Genomic DNA, 21311 nt, shown 5'->3' on the forward strand with positions numbered 1-21311 from the left:
AGTAATGAAATTCCCTATCCATTCCCGTTTGAATTATGAAAATCCGTAAAATACTTTTTGAGATACATCCAAAAATGTTAGGGGGAACTTACTTTTTTTGCTGAGTGTATATATATAATATATAATCATACAGATAATCTGCTGCTGATATCATAACAAACATGTATCATAATTCAGTGACCGCACACAGTTATATGATATAGAACTATATATACTAGATATAATTATATGCTATAACTATAGACCTATACTACAGCACACATCGCTATTTGCAAGGATATCTAGTATTGATGATGTTGATGTAAAACTGATTTTCAAGGAACACATACACGCATCCTTTGTCACAAAGTCACAAAATAAATTAATTTTAAGTCATTTGCACTCAAGCTTATATTCGTTGATTGAAGATTTAACTATAGTGTAATATGCCAGTCGAGAGAAACAAATTGAGGATTTTCCTGACAACAAAAAAGGGAAATGAAACCCAAATATCTAGGGCCTACTATGTGGAGTGGAGAAGCAGAACACATGATCAGCGAATTGAGTTTGAGGAAAATCAGAAAATAATTGTTGCATGGTCTGCCCATGTCCCGCGATTGCTGTTCCGAAATTTTAAAAGTTCATAAGCTCTGAATGTACTATTCTATGTGTTCTACCGATGTTTCTAATGATTCGCCAAAACAATTCCACTGTCTATAACAAAGGGCCAAATAAATCAGATAGGGGATATCGATAATACTTTATGACGGATCGCTGTCTACATTTTTTTACAGAAATTCCCTAACAATTGTATTTGCAATTTTCCGTCAGTAAGGAACTGCAAGGCATATCAATTTCTTCCCGATGACAGTGGACAAAATGTTCACCTAAAACATTTCTTTGTTAAAACTCTTTTTCTTAACCCCCCCCCCCCCCCCTCCCAAGAAAAAAAAAAGGGGGGGGGGGGGTTCCCTCACTAAAAGCTGCAAGGTGTAAAAATCAGCTGAGTTGAGTTGTCCGATCGCAAACTGAGCTGTCTAGGGTCGGGTTGCAATGAGGTCGAGTTGTCTCGCCCCCGCGTATGATAACACACTTTCGTAACTTTTCGCATGCATTTTATGCATGCTCAATGAGATACTGTAGTACCGTAGTGTCCCAGTCAACGTTAAGCCGTCGGTGAGTAACTGCCTTGAAATAGTTTTATGTCCGTATCTTAACACCTGCCTTAAAAAGTTTTCCCTCATAATTCCTCCTCTTTCAATGCATAATATCATCAGTTAGTCGTTTCCTGTCGTGTAGTGACTGTTAGAGAGTGAGGGAATCATTGACATTGCTACACATTAGTCGTGTGATCGTTGTGATTAGTGCAGGCAGTGATTGTGGGACCCTGGGCAGAGATGCCAAGGACGTCGCGTGATGGATGCCTCGTCAGTTGTAGCGACAGCGAGCGGCCTTAGATAGCAGCTTGCTAGCCGAGAGCCGGCCAGGGGTAAACTACACAGCCCTGTCGCTGTACACACGGCGTCTGGTCTATCTAGCTAGTAGGAATATCGGAGGGTTCACACAACTGGTTGCACTTACAAGTATCATTAAACGTTGACCGACAAGTACATGCATGTCTAATTCCGCGAAAAACTTCTCATTTACCGGTATAGTAATGACATTTGCTGGGTCAGCTTTAACTGACCCAGCAAATGTCATTACCAGGTACTATAATTTAATAAATGAGAAGTTTTTCGTGGAATTAGACATACTTGTCGGTCAACATTAAACGCGGCATTTATATTTTTATAAGGCTTTCCACGGATTCTGAGGGGCTGTTTAGCATTCATTTTACTTCAAATTCATGAATGGATTGGGCAATGTGTGAGGACAGTCGGTAGTTGTTTTGGCAATGTCACTCGCATGGTGGCTTGTCGCCATCTCGGGGATGATTCAAATACTGTACCCGATAAAGGCCAGATTTCATGGAGCACACGAACGATTTGCAAAGGACACGAATGGCCAAATCCAGAATTTGTATTTTTAGTCTGCAAAAGATCGCCAAACGAATGCGGAGGTTCGGAAGCGTTGTCAATTGTTCCCAGTTATCGTTTTTACTTCGGCGAGAATTTAAAAAAAAAAAAAAAATTGAAATTTTTTGCGAACCTTTTCTGCACACTTGGGATAAGCTCGTGTTTTGTTCTTGAAAGTGTCTTTAAAGCCTACACGAAACTTTGGAGAATGTCTCACGTATGTTTTGCGAAATCTCCGATGTTTCCTGATCATTTTACGATGTAACCATGCACTAACTGTTAGCGTATCTTTTGAGACATTTTTGCGAACGTTTAGTGCATGTTTGGGGGGATGTATGACCTTAAGCTCTACATTTTCTACAAATCAAAATCTTAGCATACATCCACACGTCAAACAACTATTGACATCTATAGTAAAAAAAAAAAAAAATGAAATAAAGACCAGCAAAGAGAATGAAATGTTCGATATTACCAAACAAAATCACAATATACTTACAATTCTAAAGTATGCCCAAATTACATTTGAAACTAGAGATTATGTGTGGGAGAAACTTCAAAAAGTCATATGATTTACTAGTGGAGGTTATATAGGTCCTCAGAAAAAAAAAACAAAAAAACTGTAGGCACACACACAACAGAAAAATAAAAGGAAAAGAAAGGAGAAATGCAGGAAAGAGAAAAAACTTCAACTCAAGACAGCTATCATCTCTCCTTGGAAACATTTCTCCCATGATTATTGAAAAAATTTAAGTTCGCATTTCCGTCGCATGTTCTTCGAGTACGTAACATACTGTACTTTAGCAATGGTACACACGACATTCGCACTAACGGCGTGAGAACTGTGCACAAATTGCGCAAGAATGGTTTTCAGCTTCATTGTCAAAACACATTTGGAGAAAAACTTTTCTGAATGTTGGATTTTGCTATTTGCGTCCTTCGCAAATCGTTCGCATGCTCTGTGAAATCAGGCCTTCACTTCTCGGCTGGGCTACTTAACAGACATAATCTACAGAAAAGTCCTAACCTTAGAACTAGACCAGATTGTGTCCAAGGCAAGATTTTCGAAGTGGAATTGCAAAAGAAAGGGTTAAACATTTAATCATTAAGCTGGTCTTGATGGAGTAGAACTCGAGTGAATAAATTTAGTTAACCCCAGGGCTCTCCTTGTACACAATTATACTGTGGGAACGCTTTGCGTTCGGTGTTCGGGCTGTGTATCGCAGTTAGTGAATAGTAAGACCAAAAGGTGGGTCTCTGGAATGATAAACCAGCAATTAATGTTACTATTGTTAGGGTGCATTTAAATTTTGCACATTTCACAAGACAATTGCCAAGAATTGCAAAATTAAGATGCATGCAAAAGTTCTTGTCTACAGATCTGTAGGACCTTTGCATTGAATCATATTTTGATTCATTGCAAGTTTGATGCCTTTTTGGCTGTACTGTTGAAACAGTGACCCACCTGGTGGGTGAATGCCTACTGTACAAAACCCTTAGAGACAGCTTCCTCACCAAGTGGCCAAAGCGATGGAAAACACATCTCACCAGTTCTGCAACACCACCCGAATGCTTTACCAGACTCACTCTTCTTGGATCTTGCTGCAACTCCACTATCACCCTCTCAGACTGGAGAAACCCCTAGCTCTGTTTCATGACCTATCTCTGAGCTTTCTTCTTGACATACAGTTTTGTATATACCAAACATACTAGTGTGTAACCATTATTGTAATCCTGTGACTTTGTCTACTATTCATTAAAAAAAAACAAAAACAAAAACTTCACTTTGTAGACAACTCTAAAACTTTGGCAGTTCTTGTGACTGGAGGAATTCAAGCAAAGAAGTTAATTCTAAGTTGTTCCCATGAGTTTATTCATTTCATAAAGCAACGCCACCCATGTTGGGCTCGTTACTTTTAGTTTTTTAACTTTTAATCATAAACAAGATATGTGTTTGAAAAATGTAACTCTTTAATGTTTCCAGTTTGGGGTTTTTTTTTATTTCTTTTTTTTTTTAATAGTTGAATTGGCAAGTCATGTCGGATGTGGCACTGTGCCTCAGTCCTGCAGGAATGCCATAGTAACACAAGGGATTATGGGGATTAGGTAAACCTACACACTGACAATAGTAGTTTCAAGACATTTGTTATCCGTACTAATTCAGCGCTCAGCTTTCCTCAGAGAGATGAAACTGGAAACTAATAATTCTTTATTTATGGAAGAGGAAACAGGATATTAAAGATTTCCAGCAAATTTGTTCAGACCCCCCCCCCCAAAAAAAAAAAAAAAAAAAAAATCCAACCTTTATTTTCAGTACAGAAATGTAGCATGTTCTGGTTTGACATGGGGTTAGTTCTTCATTCTTTTTTAAAGAAAACCCTGAGATTTTTTACCAAAAAAGGTTGTTGGGAGACATTGTTCTTCAACAATGCAAACTTTTGTGATGTTTGCAATAAGAATATGACCACTTCGTTGTCGTAACCTTTTTATCCATCTGACCAGAATCACATGTTGTAGTACATGGCATACAGTCTGCAGACAGACCATTTATAGGAGAGCTTTATCCTGATTATTCTCTCTCGTGGGTCACTTAAAAAAGAAGAAAGCATAGACAATGCCCCATATCTAAATATTTTTTGCAATTGGTGCAGTAAATAAAATGATTTTTCTTCCCCACCAGTCTTTGTGTATAGTATACACATCATCTTGTGTTCTCTGAGCTCGGCATCCACAGTATCTTTAGAAATGTCCCAGGTGCGCTTACAGGATCTCCTCTTCCCGACTGCTGCCTCCCTCCTGCATGCATGGCAGCTGGGTGAGTAAAGAGTAGTGATAGACTTGAATCCAGACTTTCTATCAGTGCATCTGTCTTACAAATAGGATAAGTACATAAGATATGATGGGTCATCGTGAAAGCCACTTATACATGTGTAATGTCGGTGAAGATGATTTTTGGGATTGTGACAGATCATATGAATTCGACAGATGTTATGTTTGAAATTGAATTGACCTACTTCATTTGATACAAGTAAAATGTTTTAAATAAGATTTAGAAAACTGTAAAGGTTATTTTGCCAAAGTTAGCTTTACGTGTATGAATTCTTCTTTTTATGATTGCTGACTTTATACAAGTAAAGTAACGATGCACCACATATTACCACAACGAGAGGGTATTTGAAAAAAGCCATTTCTCAGTCTCTGCCACCCCCCTCCTGGAGGCGGCATGTTTGTAGGTTTTAGTCTTTATTTATAAATGTGTTTTTCTGCCTTGCTGATATGTGCTGAGGGTCATGTGAGGTCATGCAGTCTGTCGTCTGTCATCTGACACTTCGTGTAAATATCAAAGGTGCAAAAATAAGTTCAAAACATGCTGTTAGTCAAGCAAGGCCAAAACAATGATGGGAATTCACATCTATAGATCATGAAGGGCTTATTACAATGAAATAGATTTTTTAAGTCTTTCATTAGTAGTGTAGTAGAGTAATTAGTAGAAGCCATAGTCATGACTTAGTGGGATCATTTTTGTCATCAATTTTAATTGCTTCACTGTATGATGATGGTGATAAATATGATTGTTGATATCATTTATAATTATTGTAACTACTCCATGCCTTCTATGTGTGTGTGTCTCTCTCTCTTTCCATGCAGCGTCATTTGCTAGGCAGGTGGGCAAGGCAAGGATGAAATACAAGGTGCCCTACCCAAAGATAGAGGGTGACGAGAACTTCATGCGCTATTACCGAGCACAGTGAGTTCTTCAATCAGTCCGTCTTGTGCTTAAATCATGTTTGTCTGTAGAGAAAGCCCTAAAATGTACTTTTGACAGGCAGGATGCATGGAGGCACATTTTCAGGTCTGCCAAACCTGCAAGTAATCGTGATTCATGTATCTGCCTTTTAGATTTTGATCAGATTTATGCAACATCCTGTGCAATGCACTGTGTGTACTTCTACATTGTATGTTGCCTCCCTTTTGTCCCTTGTCTGAGAGAGCCTGTGCAATAATTTACTTTGAGTTGAATATAGTCAGTGTTGTTTAACCCTTGCCTGTATTGATTTATTCATGGGGAGGTCTTCTAGAGCAGTCTCTTTGCCAATCCACACAAATGTCTCAGATCTAACTATCCATGATTGTAGATTAGATACTTGTGATAAAATCCTCTGATCTCATTGCTTATGAGATCTGGTGAGGTAGTTGTGAGGTGGTGACATCATTACCGCTGCAGTTTTTCGTTATTTGGTGGAAACATGAGGTATTGGCATAACATTGCTTTTGCATTTGGTGTCTAATTTCAATGAAACCTGTAACATTCTATTCTCATCTAGTCTTATCTGTCATTTATGAAAACTTGAAGCAAACATAATATATACGCTTGTATAATTATGTAGAAATTCAAATCTCCAACAGCACTGTGCTGGCTAAGGCTTCCCAAATGAGAGCAGACGTTACATTGTACATGATCAGGTTGAAGTCCTCTGGTGTTTTCAGACCTTTAGTATTTCAGACAATTAACTGTGATAAGAAATATTGACTTTGAGATTGTTTTTTATCATTTTTCTCTTTGCTGTGCGAGATGAGATAAACTCATGAAGGAGACCATAGGTTAGAGATTACATGTGTGGAAGAGCTTGCAAGATAACCACGTGTTTTCTTAAAAAGTTCATTTGGTAATGCTGCCATTGCAATAAGTTATGTAAACTTTTTGGGTGTTCTAATGATTTTAGAAGAACACAGGAGTTACAGACTACTGAGTAATTGAAATCAACAGTTTTATTTTTTTTTAAATCCAGACGAGAGATAGATAAACTATTAAAGCCTTTAAGCAAATAATGTGATTTCTTCCTCTCTTTTTTTCCCGTCATATTACTACATCATGCTTTTTGTTCTGTTTTGTTTTTATTTTGGTGTCTATTATATTCTACCAGGGTGGATCACCACATCTTGCTTTTTTGTGTGTTTGATTTTGATGTCTAATTTATGTGATCAGGGTGAGTCTTGCGATGAAAGATCACCTCACATTTTCTAGGGTTGATCAAAATCTGGTACTGGTCGTTAAACAAGATACTGTAGCCCTGTAAGCTGACTGCTCTCAGGCTGCAATTACGGTAATTTGAAGGAACAAGGCATGGGTTTGTTCTCAATTACCAACAATGTGAGGCATATTCTTTAAAGCATGATGGTAGGTGGAGAGCATCAATCAGAATGCTCTCTCTGCCAGAGAGGAAGGACATGGTCTGGCGCCCTCTGCCGTCAAATTGTCTGCTGCCACTAATTTCTCCTGTCAGAAGTTTTGCAAGGTTTGACACTCGGGGCCTTGAGGGCAATGTAAAATTAAATTGTCTCTGGATATTGCTGATAGATTTCAACCATAGAAGCCACGAATACAGAGTGTAATTAGCTTTATAGAGCTTCTCCATGGTTTACTATGCAGGAAACCTGTGAAGTCTATCTATGTACCTTGCATTGGTAGACTGTGGTATGCATTGTCACACTTGCTTTTCAGAGTTGGAGGTGTTTCAGGATGCAGTTAGATTTAGTATGAAGTCCTTCGTGTTTCCCCAAGATATGGATTCTAAAGATCAAAGAAGCCATAGAATGATCTATGAAAAGATATTGTTTTATTAGCATTTCTTGTATTTTCTTTGCAGGCAGAATTGTGTTGAGTTTACGCCCATCTTTTTCCCCGTCCTCTGGGCTGCAGGACTGTTTTTCCACCCTGGTATGTTTGTTTGTTTGTTTTTTTCATTTTTTCTGTCTTTATGTCTGTTTATTTTTTGCATATGATAAAAATGAGATACACATGAAGAAGGAGAAGTTTGAGTGCTTGGCAGATTTCCATAAATTTTCAGATGAATTACAGTCCGCTTTCAATAATGTGCTTGAGTCTCTCTCTCACTCTCTCATGTACTTTAGGCCTATACACCAAATTTTTCACGAGGTTTTATTTTCGTCAATTTCGGGAGTCGGGTGCAATTCACGAATAAAAAAACACACAAAAATCATTCAATCTTATCCCAACATGAATATGACATACACCCATACATTTCTCCGTTCAATACTGTACTCCACAATCGCGAATTTACTTAGTAACCACTCGCAAAATTGTCAGGAAGTGATCCCTTTTCGCTAAATATATGGCGTATACAGTATATCATTCAGTTTTTTATCTTCATGTGATGCTGCATTTACTATCATGTTTTGTATACAGTAATACTTCTGCCCTGTAGGGTGCTTTCCATCTGTCTGTCAGTGTGTACATTGTGTATCTATAGACTGTCTTTCTGTCCATCTGTTCCCCCTTATATCTGTTCCATCCAGGTCATGTAAGCATGCCTGAAGGAAAAAAAAAATGTACATTGAATTTTCTCAGTAATTGATCAAGGTATGCTAGATTACTGTACGGGCTGAAATTTTCGCGGTGGTTTTGTTTCGCCTTTGAACCATGAAAATAACAACACGCGAAAATAACAACGCATGAATAAGAGTTCAGCTAGACCCTCGCAACCGTGAAATTAACAACACGCGAAAATGTCCTCCAAGTAGCAATTCGCGAAAATATCTGTATGCGAAAATGTCAGCTCGTATAGTATTCAGTACATAGATTCCGGGTAAGATTCCTTGCTGTAACAATGTACCGCATTAAAGTTGTTAGATGGTGTAGAAATAACTTGAAAACAATTATTTTGAACGAACTTTGTAGTGGCAGAAAGCTCAAGGTCAAAGATCACTTGAGATGACAAACAATGTGGTGTGGTGTCAAGCCTGAAAGATAAGCTTGACATTTTCATCTTCTCCATAAAAGTACATGGCATATTTTAACCAGACCTGGTTATTTTGTTGTTGTTGTTGTTGTTCTTCTTTTTTTTCCAAACATGATTTTTTTTTTTGCTTTTTCAATCAAGCAGTTTTTTACCCAAGAGTTAAGAACTGTAAATAAGTAAGTTGAGGTATTAACATGGGTAGAGGGTAGCATAAGTAAATCTTTGAAGGGTCATCCTATTAGTTTTATTGATTAGTATTGTACATGATGCCATAAGCCAAAGCAATGCCCCGTAGATCCTTAGAAGCAATTATCTCATGATATCATTTCCATATCAAGTGGGACACTCTTTTGTTAGTAATATGCATCAAAATAATAATGCAACTGGTTGGAGGAAAATGATTTTCCGTGGCAGTTCTTTAGGTGGCCCCTGTGATGAAAAATGAGATTGGAATAAGACAGAGCTCAAGCAACAGTTTGATGAGTATTCAAGATGTCTTAGTAAAATATTAATCATTTGTGTGCATTCACACATTTATGCTATTTTGTGTCCTTACAGGGGCAGCAGGCTTAGCAGGACTGGTGTATGTGTACGGCCGTTACCGGTACTTCAGTGGCTATATCCAGGAGGTCAAAGGCCGGTGAGTACCCACTGCAGAAATGATAATTAATTTGCATCAATGAAGTCTGAGGAAGAGTCAGTTCACTGTAGATCCACAGTAAGGGAACAATATGATATAGAGGAAATCTAAAGAGTTAATTCAGTATGTTATCATTTTTTCTAGCATAATGAGAGAGCAGGTGACTTAACTCTGTCAGAAAGCAGGGGCAATGAGTTTACCCTTAAAGGGACTGTACCGTACTGGTTGAGGGGAGGATTCAGGTTTATAACATTCCTAAGTGAGATAATTAGGAACCTCTTATGAAATATGAAAGAGCATGTAATTTTAAGAAGGATTGAATGTTTATTTGATGAGAATAGGTTTCCAAATGGATGAGATGTATAAAAAACAAAGTGATAATAGTAAAAGGCGACAGGCCAAGACTTTTATTAGGATCTCTTTGTTTCACCTTGTTTTTAGATATCTTGGTCATTTCAAAACCGATTTTCATCCAATAAACTTTTGATTCCCCTTAGAATTGTATACTCTTTGACATCTCATAGAGTGGTTTCTGAATATCTCGCAAAACATTAAAAGATAAATCCTCCCCTCAACCAGAACTGTACAGTCCCTTTAACATGTGTCAGTAACAAATGGAAGGAATGTGTACTTTCATGAAAAAGTAAATCTTGTGAATTTCTTTTTGTATCATTACCACTCTGTCATCACAAAATTTTAGGAATCTTCTAAGATGTTTTCATATGAATTCAATTAACAAAAACTTTAGAAACTCATAACTTTTAATCAGGATGTCTGATTTTCCTGTAACTTTATAGCTGTGAACTACTAATATTTCAGCATCCACTCAATCCACACATTTGATGTAAATTCCCCTTTCATGCCAACACAAGTGGCACTTCTGGCTCTTCTGATCCCAATCCGCTTGAGACACATGCCCTATTTGGTATTAATGAATTCCCTCAACCCTGGGAGATAAGGGAATCCTTTTGTAACTAGAGTCAGCATGACATACAAGTACACCTCTGGTTTCATTTGATTCTTTGTCCTCAAATAGTAACACTACAGATTTGTATCTCCCCATCATCATCTGCCTGTAAAGACAGTTTCTAATGATGTAAAGTCTGTTTGATTATTATCTCAGGGTTTCTTTGTTACTGAGTAATGATCAGTCTGAATGCATTCTCATCTGTGCTATAGCTATAGGACGCAGGTGGAGTAGACTATTTGGGTAGCAAATAACCTTGCTTGCTGTGACATAATTATAGTCTTTTTTACCTCTTTATCTTGTTTTACTTGTCATGGAATCTCAATTAATGGAAACAAAAACCCAGATATTTCAATTACAGTGGACTCTTGTTATAACGAAGTCCTCAGGACCGGCAGTTTTCTTTCGTTATATCGAAATTTCGTTATAACTGAACAAATAAACAATAAAGATACATAGAATGGATGATGTTGCGGCCTAAATTATTGCGTTGTTGTAACCAAAATTTTGTTACATGTCTTGTATGAACGTGTTCGTTATAAAGGGAGTGCACTGTATTTTTAAAAAAATTGATAACTTTTGAGCCGATTGTTCTGGTTTTCCGCTAACTTTAACCGATGTGTTCTACTAATATTGCTGGTTTCACTCAATCCACATCTATATTTGAGCTTTGTTTTCCATTAAGAATGAAAAGGCTCGTGATGGTACATGTATCTTCCTGTAGAAGCCCCTTCATATCATGACACATTTGTCATGATTTTCACTATCTGGCTCCATTTAAATCAGTTCTTTTATGTGGCTTCATTATGGAAGATAACTTCACATTTCTTGACAGAAATAACATCGGAAGTGAATCTATTTGAAGTGTTTCTTTTCATGGCTCACCCTGAAGTGTACAGGGTCATTATGGTTTCATTTTTGTAGGTTTTCTGTTCAGTGTCCCTGTTAATTTTTAAGCCATGGCACCAAGGTCAGAGGTGTTAGTATTGCTTTCTTTCAATGCCAGTCTGTTTGGACTTCTGCAGCATGCAACAATGCAGAAACATCATCATTTACATTAATTTTGTGTGAAATGAAACAGGCTTGATAAGTTTATGGGACTGTCTTAGTAAAGATAACATTCCAAAACTTCACTGTTTTATGCATTGAAAATGAAAAGTTAGAAAATAAATAAATAAGAGAAGTGAAATCTCTTTTATTTTGTGTGATGTTATATGTAAGTTTCTACAAACAGTTGCTGTAGATAGCAGTAAAACTTTTGCATGGGTTAGATGACAATGATCAAAATCAACTTGGAATTATCACAGATTGCAGTCCCTTTGGATCGGATACTATATGTCTCATGTAGTATCATCATACCTTTACTTGGGAAATGTAACCGTGGGTGAATTATAGATAAAATATTCAGTATGTTGTTACAAAGTACACGTACACTGAAATATATACAAAAGTTAAATACAGAATGGTGTGCTTTAGATGGGATTGTCAGACATCTTAATGCCAAACTTTTCAAGTGTACTTAAAACCAGAGACATTTGCTGCATAAAACTTTTGCGAATTGGAGCCCGCAGCCTTTTTTGTGGCATGAAACTTTCGTGAATTGCCACTGGCATTCAATATATTGTGTAAACAAAAACTTTTGTGTGCATTCAATTTTCGCTGATAGCAGCTCCTCACGAATTTTGCAAAAGTTTCATGCACGCCAAAACTTCTGATTTAAAAGTAGGTTGTTTTCCGACCACTGGCTCTGACTTTGACCCAGTTCTGTTGCTCTTGTTGTTGTTTTGCTAGCCTCTTTGGATTTGGAGTCTGTGTGAATGCCATCAAAGCACTCCTCCTCATGTCAGTCACTGGCATGACTCACCTTGCGCTGGTCACGTACGCCAACATCGACTGCAAGCAGATGATCATGGACAGACTCAACTTGTAACGAATGTCACTGGCTTCCTCATATCCTCGTCATGCTGTAGTGCTTGTGGCCAAACTTTATAATCAAACACCGAGTACCTCTTTACCGGGTCATACTTGACGAAAGTAATTTTTGTTCTCAACTTCTGACAGAAATTTCAGCGAAGAGCTACTTGTGACATCATTTCCAGTCAAATGAGAGGAGTTAGAGAAAGAGGGAGTGAGAGAGGGAGAGAAAAAGAGATGAAATTAGTTGGTTTACTGAAATAATACAATGCAAATACAGTTTATATCATTTTGAGCATATTTCCTTGTCCTGAAGGTGATGGTCTGTTTGTATCTAATAGTCTATTTTTTTTAATTCTCTTCCAAATGAGCAGAAATATATGTACAAGTACATGTATTGTGTTTTACCCCTTACTTTTTTCTGCCACCTTTCTGTCTCTTGTGGTTGGTTGCTCATGGATGCTCTTCTCAGTACTGTACCAACTCCCAGGATTTAATCAATCTTTTGCTCACAAAGTTCAAATTTGGGTGCAATTACAACTGAAATATGAACAGAGCACTTTTGGTCATATTACATGGACACAAGCAAAGCTCACAAAGGTGTTTAAACACAAACTTGTATTCCTTGGTCTGCCCCTGTTATTGAATAGGATGAGTATGCAGTGTGTTCAGATGTGACCAAGGCTGGAGTCAGACATTGTTACATGATCTATACTATGCTTCTTGACAGAGAACAGCACACACACTTACAATGTAGTTTTGTTCAACAAAGTTCATCATATCAGATGACTGAGTTATTTCTGTAACAGATATTTCCATGTACGTTATTTGATCACATACATTGTCATTCTATATACACCGTACTTTCCTGATGGAACTATTTCCGTCCCAAAGAAACATATTCAAAATGGTGACTCACCTCTTACATTTGTGAAAGTATAAAATGGGTAAAGAAAGAAATTTTATGCTAAACATGCATATTTGTGAAATTCACATTAGTAGAAAGCTGAGATCATTCTCTGTGACTTGATTCTGAAGAGCATTTCTGTGCAGCATCAGAGAGAAATAAAAACAGAAGAATACAGCCATTGCAACTTGTCTATGGTACTGCACACTCAAATCTACAGTGCAGTTCAACCAGGATCAATCTTGCAGTCTCTGGTACTGTTGGTGCACAGCAATCAATGGGTTAAAGTCGTCCCAAGATAGGCATCTGCTATCACAAGACGCAGGTGTGTAGCACACTGACTATATCAATGGATTCCCAGCATAAAATCTTAAAGGCTGTTCTCTGTAGTCATAGGGGGATTTGACTTCCTTGATAGAATCATTTGGCTGTATTTCACCGCAGGGATTTTTTTTTTTTTTTTTTTTTTTTTTTGGGGGGGGGGGGGGGGGGGTAACCCTTTCCCGTGCCCTGACTATTCACTTTTCAGAATGATTCATTCATAATGCGTGCCATGTACTAAATGGGTCGTTGATCAGGGGGAGATAGAATTCCCATCCATCTGATTCTACAGTGACAATCTCTGACCCCTAATTTATGATCATGGCTGTTTAAATCGGGAGGAAAGCTGCGAATACTGTGTCAATGAATACGCTGCTCTGATTGTTTTCACTCGTTACACTGTGCTGCGAACGTCATCATCATTATGTTAAAACCATTAACGTTTTGAAATAGATTGATGGCATGATTGATGTGGCTGTAAATCATAAACGCCTTCAAAAAATGAAATATGCATATGCTGGAGTAGATTGTCATAATTTGTAATGAACCAACTATCTAATTTTATTGACAGCACATGTGGTGCAAAATACATCATTATGGATGCATTATGTATAACAATTCATGCATTGGTACGTATGTGTACATAATTATTATACAATGTACATGTATATCTGCTGCTGGGCATATACATGTACTACATCCTTTATTGAAGGAAATGATGAAATTGCATTTTCATACTTATATACAAAAAAAGTATGTTTGGTCTTTTTATGCCTCCGCCACGTAGTGGTGCCGGAGGCATTATGTTTTCGGGTTGTCCGTCCGTCCGTCCGTACGTCCGTACATCCGTACGTACGTCCGTCCGCTTTCGTTTACGCGATAACTTGAGTAATGTTTACTGGAATTTTACCAAACTTGGTCCAAGTATGAAGTATGATGGGGCAATGATTTGATTAGATTTTAGGTGAAATCGGCAAAAGGTCAAAGGTCAAAGGTCAAGGTCAAATCATGAAATTTATCCGTTTACGCGATAACTCAAGACTGTATGGAGCAAATTTCGCCAAACTTTGTTGGAGGATGATGTATGATAGGACAATTACTTGATTAGTTTTTCAGTGAAATCGGACAGAGGTCAAAGGTCAAAGATCAAGGTCAAATCCTAAAATTTATCTTTTTACGTGATAACTCAAAACTGGATAAAGCAGCTTTCACCAAACTTGGTCCAAGGATGATGTATGATGGGACAATTAGTTGAGTAGATTTTAGTGACATTGACAAGAGGTCAAAGGTCAAAAGGTCAAGGTCAAATGCTAAAAATGTTGCTATTTCCCCCATATCTATGCAATGCCCGCAGTTATTTTCTTGAAACTTAGTGTAGACATGTACTACTGCATAAAGATTCTCCAGAGAGTTTCATGTCATAAGGTCAAAGGTCAAAAGGTCAAAGGTTAGGTGAAAATGTTGCAATATCACATTTCTCACAAATGGTTCAATGTATCTTCATGGAACTTGGTACATATGCATGTACTGACTGGCAGGGATTATCTAGGGAATTTAGGGGTCATGGGTCAATAGTCAGGGGTCAAAGGTCAAGGTCAACTCCTCAAAATGTTACTATTTCCCTCATATACATTGTACTAGTATATGCAATAATTGCATTATTAGTTTTAAAATTTAATATATGTACATGTATTACTTAATGGAGATTCTCTTGGAAGTTTCCAGCCAGAAGGTCAAAGGTCAAAGGTTAAGGGTCAAAGGTTAGGTTTGAATGAAAAAAAAAGATATATTTTGTACTGTTATTACACTCTTTCTTCATACCTTGAAAATTATACTCAATTCATAAACTTATAATAACATCGGTCAGAAGTCAAGTAAAAATTTTCAATTCCCCAAATATGTGTACCTGTACTCTTTAATAGACAATTATAGCAAACCCAGTTCGTGGAAAGTGAACATTCAAGATATTTCTGATAAACCTGTTATTTCGATATTTTGCCAGTTATGTGAAACTGTCATCACACATTGTGAAGACATTGTACTATACACCTATTGGGAGAATCATGCATTATGGCGGAGGCATCAGTCGCCGTAGCGACATTTCTAGTTTATATTTTCATTGAATGGATCTGATTTTGAAATAGTGTTATGAAGTTGAAATACAGTGTACAGTACATGTGCGGGTGAAAAAGTGATTGTGTGCAGGTTATGCAATAATGTTTATATTTGAAAATTGTCATGAATAATCAAGTATAGTTACTATTACAAGAATGAAGAAAAATGTACATCTTATCATGTTGACATGATCAATAGTAGTATGGTTATTTTTTTGACAAAAAATGATGCAAAAGATGTCATGTCCAAGAATATTATACTATATTTGTAAAATGTATGCTGTATTCACAGAGACTGTTACATACATATAGGTACATGTACAATGTGTGTCACACTATATGGTCATCTGGACTTAGGGTGCACAATGCACTTTGTCTTATTCGAATTAAAATGAAAGATGATAGTATGAGAAAATGATTGTTCAGTGGAGTTCTTTGACAGTCAGGTCTATTGAATACACTGCGGGGAGGTATAATGTATAATGGAGGAGCTGTTTGTGGTGCAGTGGATAAGACCTCAGACTATCGATCTTGAGGTCAATGGTTCAAGTCCTGTGGTTGCGGCAGTTGTGCCCCGAGGCAAGGCACCTTGTAATATCCTTGTTGCCTATATACACTTTGGGAATGGACTCAAAGCCAACGGTCCAGGGTTGCTTGTTCATAAGCATGCAATGTTTCCGAAAGTGGTCATGTAAAACAAAATTAATGCTAATCAGAAATTAATTTCTTTTATTAAGTTTTTAATGTTACGTACATGTATATCCGCAGTTAGAATAGTGCTAAGGGTTTGAGATTCTTTTCATTATTTTCTACATCGTACAATGTATTTTATAGGAAGACAATGTATTACTTTCCCACGACACATACTAGGTGTTACAAAAACATTTCCCACTTTTGATCCTTAATACATGTACTAAGTAGTTCAGAAACTATAATATACATTTGTACACGTAATCAGATAACACTGACATTGATATGAGCAATAGCTGAATAGTGTACAAGTTTGTTGGAGGTAATTCAAAAATGAAAGCATAAATCAGTTTCATTAAATTCAAGATTTATTTTTAAATTAGGTTTCAGATTTTGCTCTAGTTTCAACCCTCTGTACAAAACTTTGATTTTGCACAAGGGTCAATTGGTGTGTATGGGAGTGTGTGGTTAACACCCAGACAATGGTCCTGAACAATGGCCAGGGTTTGAATACTCTATAACATACTCGTGAGAAATTCCACTATCACAGCTAGTCTTTATTCATCCTGAAATGTAGTGTATGCAAGCACATGAAAACGTGCTTGGTTTTTTTTTTTTTTTTTTTCATACGCATGCATTTTACTCCTTACCATGAATTCAGACTAGCAGTGCCCAGGACAATCCATCATGAATTAAGAAAACATTCATGTGCCTTGGAGCAAGAGTCCAGTAGTCAGCAGAGCTCTGAAAAGATGGTATTCGTGGTATTCATGTCTATTGTTAAGAGTCATTGTAAGCACACACTCACACACACATCATTGGTTCCTGTGTAAAGTTCAATTTTGTACAGGGGGTTCAAATTTGACCAAATCTGGAACTTAACTTAGAATTAATAATGGATTTAACGAGACAGATTCAACCTCTCATATTCAAATCACCTCCAACTAAACTGTACACTATTCAGCCATTACCCATATAAATGACAGTGTTATCTGATGTATAGTTTTCGAGCCACATGATTGTATTGAGGTTTCATAGTGGGATTTTTTTTTTCTGTAACACATACACGTGTAGTACATGTATACAGTGTATACCGGTAACTCCTTTGAATTTCACACAAAGCCAGATTATGCTGCATTAATATTCCCTATCAGAGGCAAAGACAGCCTACCGCACATTACCTTGCATTCATGAGCAAAAGTGTGACTGGAGAACGTGCCCTTATTAACATGGATGAGATGATAAACCAGGTTTTAAAATGGGAGAAGCAATTACACTTGCATAAGGATATTAAAGAGAAAATTGTCGTGCTGTGGATTTGAACTGGGACAGATTTGAGTGTTTATTTGCAAAGAGAGAGGTAGTGTGTGACTAGAGATACATGATGGGGGAAATCAGACACTGGTATTCATAGAGGCTCTAGAGGTAATCATGGATTTAAGTTCAATTACATGATAGGACTTCATGCATTTATAATGTACAATATACATCTATAATTATATCGTATATAAGAGGGAGAATATCTAAGTACATTGACACGCACACATCACACACGCATGCATAGTATATGCATTTATAAATTGGGCATAGCCTAGATGACGGGAGTATTATTAGGCCTATAGCAATACGAAGTTTGATGTCTAGCTGCTTTATTTAATTTGAACAACCAGTTCACTGCCTTCACTGTCAAGCAAACAAGCGATGCAAAAAAAAAAAAGAAGACAAAAAGTAGAAGCAGAATTGTGACCATGAATACCACTAACTTGATAACGAACCACAAACAATTTTGAATACGCAAAACTCTGTGAGTCTTTTATCTTTCTACTCGCAAACTTCAAGCAGCTATAATAATCATATTCTGTCATGTCATGCAAAGAATGCACGTGTAAGTATATGTATTTGTGGCACATAATCTTGAATGCACTGTACATGGATTACAGTATTATTATGCATGATAAATTCATAAGCGGTTCAAATGCAGTTTAAGTAGGTCGAGGGCTTTTAATCATTGTTATTGTATGCAGTTGTATAACATATTGGCTAGAATAGTGCATAAAAGCGCATGTGCTATTTTTGTTATACAGCAATGATGAAAGTATGGCAATGATTCATGATTATGCACTAGTTGTTAAACACGCGATTCCGATGCGAGAATGAAAAAGTACATAATAATTATATAGTTCATGACCGTGAGTTATGAAATCAATGAGTGCCACGTGGTAAATGTACCAATTTGACCGATCACAAATCTAGGTAGGGCCTGTATGAATACTGCAATAATATTTACTGTAATCATATTGTGTATACATGAATGTCATATGTCATGTATAATTGTTTATCATGGGCCTGAAATGTATAAAATGAATAGACCGAAATAATATGTGTTCACCCACAGGTGGGCATCTATGCATGTAGTTCCACGCACTCACGCACCGTTTAATTTACCTGCAGAAACAGCCAGAAAGTATTAGGTCTACCCCCTTCTCCTCCCTCAAAATAGATAGATAGATAGATGAATAGATAAATGAATAAATGAATAAATGAATGAATAAATAAATAAATAAATAAATAAATAAATAAATAAATGTATACATAGATATATAAACAAATAAGTAAAAAGATAAATAATAAGTAAATAAATAAATGAATAATAAATAAATAAATGTACAGATAAATAAATGAATAAATAAATAAATGAAGTAAAATGTAGAGCCTACAGCTGTGAAACTGCGTGAAAGCTGAATGCATGAGATACACAGCGAAGATTGTCGTCGGAGAGAGAAGTAGTATACACTGGGAGAGAATAATGATACGAGGAAGTGAAAAGGAGGGTAATGTGGCAGGGAGAATGATCGTTGGAGGAAACCCTCTCCGGGAAATTACGGAAGGAGATGGCGAGGGGGGGGGGGGGGTGGCATGAATCTTGCGTAAACCTTCCGAACATTTCTTTTTTCTTTGTTTTCCCCCGGAGCGAGTTTTGAAAGACTGTAAATCCTCCTACAGGGAATTGATGCGGAGGTTAATGCGATGCGCTTGATCTTGATTTAAAGCACCCTTGAAACGGGGAATGTTTGATGGAATACCTAGAATCAAGATCTTTTTTTTTCGTGGAGAAACGACCTTTTTTTTTCTTTTTGCCGGAAGACCATCGTGTACTTTCTCAAGTTAGGGATGGAGGCGGGGGGGGGGGGGGGGGGGTGTTGCCTGGGCCAGGATGACGTAAAACTACGCAGGAAAAGAGAGAGAGAGAGAGAGAGAGAGAGAGAGAGAGAGAGAGCTCCGAGGAAAGAAACGTGAATGAATAAATTGTCGTTTATAGGAAGTCATAAGCGTGAATGAGGACACAGCGAGTAATGTCACGTTATACATGCATGGACCATGAAAGTATTCAACTATCTCCCGCTTACAATTCAATAATTCGCCATTATTTATTCCGTCAGGTTTTTTTTTCCAAGAGATCGTAACGATTTAGTCATCTGCCATAGTTATGCTAATACACACACGTGTACCCCACCCCCCAAGAAAAACACAAACACACGCACACACAGTCGCACACAAACACACACCCACCCACACACACACACACACACACACACACACACACACACACACACAACGTTAAAAGGGAAAAATATAATGTTTGGTTGTTTTTATATTTAAAACGGGCTTAACATGATGTGAAACTGTCTTTAATCATGTATATGTGCCTGGAAATCGTGGATCACTGTGTGACAGTACACAACTCCGTGTGTACTCCGATTAAGGTGTGTGTGTGTATGTGTATGTGTGTGTGTATACTGTGTGTCTTTTTTTTGTATGGGGATGGGGTACACGTGTGTGTATGTTACTCCTAAATGTGGAAAAAGTGAACGGTTGCCGGAAAAAAGGAAATAACGGGGAAAAAATCACAACAGAAAATATTTGAGATGAATTTGAAGGAAAGTTTAACGGAAATAATCGCTAAAAGACGAAATTGCCTTTGCTGTTATGTGTGCACCGAGTATGACGGACGAATTTGAAATGTAAATGACGAGAATGTGTGACAAATGACTAAATTGAATAAACTTTGCTCGAAAATGATCGACAAAAGACAAATTCGAAACTAGTACTGATGACATATTCCAGATTTCTCGGGACGAAATTGAACTGAATTTGATCTATCAAATTGAACGAAAAAATTTGAAAATAAACGGGAAAACCTATATTTACCCATACACAGATCCACAAACACAAAAAAAAATGGCACACCGCTCACGCGTGCGCAACATTATCAAGCAGACTAACCTTCATTGCATTGTATGCCCTCCTTCCTCTTCCTACTCTTTCTTTTCGCATCCATTCCCTTGATCGCTCCGCTTTTCCCCTTTTTCTTCTTTTCTTCTTCTTCATCTCGGTCCCTTCATCTTCCCTCCTCTCTTCCTTCTCCTCCTCCATCATCTCCTTCTTCTTCTTCTTTGTGTCCTTCACTATCATCGTCATCTTTACCTTCCCGCTATGTACCATCTCATTCCCCTCTTCTCATGATTTTTCTTACCTTCAGTCATTCTTAAATCGTCTTTTTTCCTCTCTTCTTTCAATGTCTTTATAACGAAATCACCACTTGATTTATTTCCTCTCTTAATATCCACACTGTTATTAAATCGGAACGAAACGAGTTCGCACCTCAATCAATCACCGTACACACGCACGTGTATAGACTGCCGTATAGACTCTTCCCTTCGGTGAGAAATAACGCTGCTGCATCACAAACGTTACTGCACCGGACATAACTGTCCTCAGCCAGATTTCTTTACTTATTACCTTATGATGCGATGTGTTTAGAGACTGCTTCGGGTCTCGGGCAATCCCCCCCCCCCCCCCCGGACAATTACCCTAACCCTAACCCTAACCCCTAACCCTAAAAACCCTAACCCTAACCCTTACCCGATCCTTCCCCTGGCCGTTATCCCAATCCTAATCCTTAACATAATCCTAACCCTAACTCAAACTCCGAACCCTAACCGTAA

The 21311-nt window shown here is 37.5% G+C and overlaps 1 protein-coding gene across 1 annotated transcript; it reads left to right on the plus strand.

Moving 5' to 3' along the window:
* Positions 1–4690: 4690 nt before the first annotated feature.
* Positions 4691–12995, plus strand: LOC139733019 (microsomal glutathione S-transferase 2-like). The gene is made up of 5 exons (XM_071643862.1): positions 4691–4806; positions 5640–5739; positions 7640–7710; positions 9311–9392; positions 12151–12995. Exons 1-5 carry the CDS (start codon positions 4737–4739, stop codon positions 12287–12289), a joined length of 462 nt encoding a protein of 153 aa, XP_071499963.1. The 5' UTR covers positions 4691–4736; the 3' UTR covers positions 12290–12995.
* Positions 12996–21311: the final 8316 nt, after the last annotated feature.

Source organism: Diadema antillarum, unplaced genomic scaffold, assembly GCF_040938485.1.
Source record: "Diadema antillarum isolate AM-2024a unplaced genomic scaffold, OU_Dant_1.0 seq00000460_RagTag, whole genome shotgun sequence".
NCBI classification, from domain to species: Eukaryota; Metazoa; Echinodermata; class Echinoidea; order Diadematoida; family Diadematidae; genus Diadema; species Diadema antillarum.

Excerpts from the sequence above, each read along its gene's own strand:
- LOC139733019 (XM_071643862.1), top strand. The coding sequence starts at position 4,737 with ATGTCCCAGGTGCGCTTACAGGATCTCCTCTTCCCGACTGCTGCCTCC. Across the intron at positions 4,807-5,639 it reads CCTGCATGCATGGCAGCTGG|CGTCATTTGCTAGGCAGGTG; the intron begins GTGAGTAAAGAG and ends CTTTCCATGCAG. Across the intron at positions 7,711-9,310 it reads AGGACTGTTTTTCCACCCTG|GGGCAGCAGGCTTAGCAGGA; the intron begins GTATGTTTGTTT and ends GTGTCCTTACAG.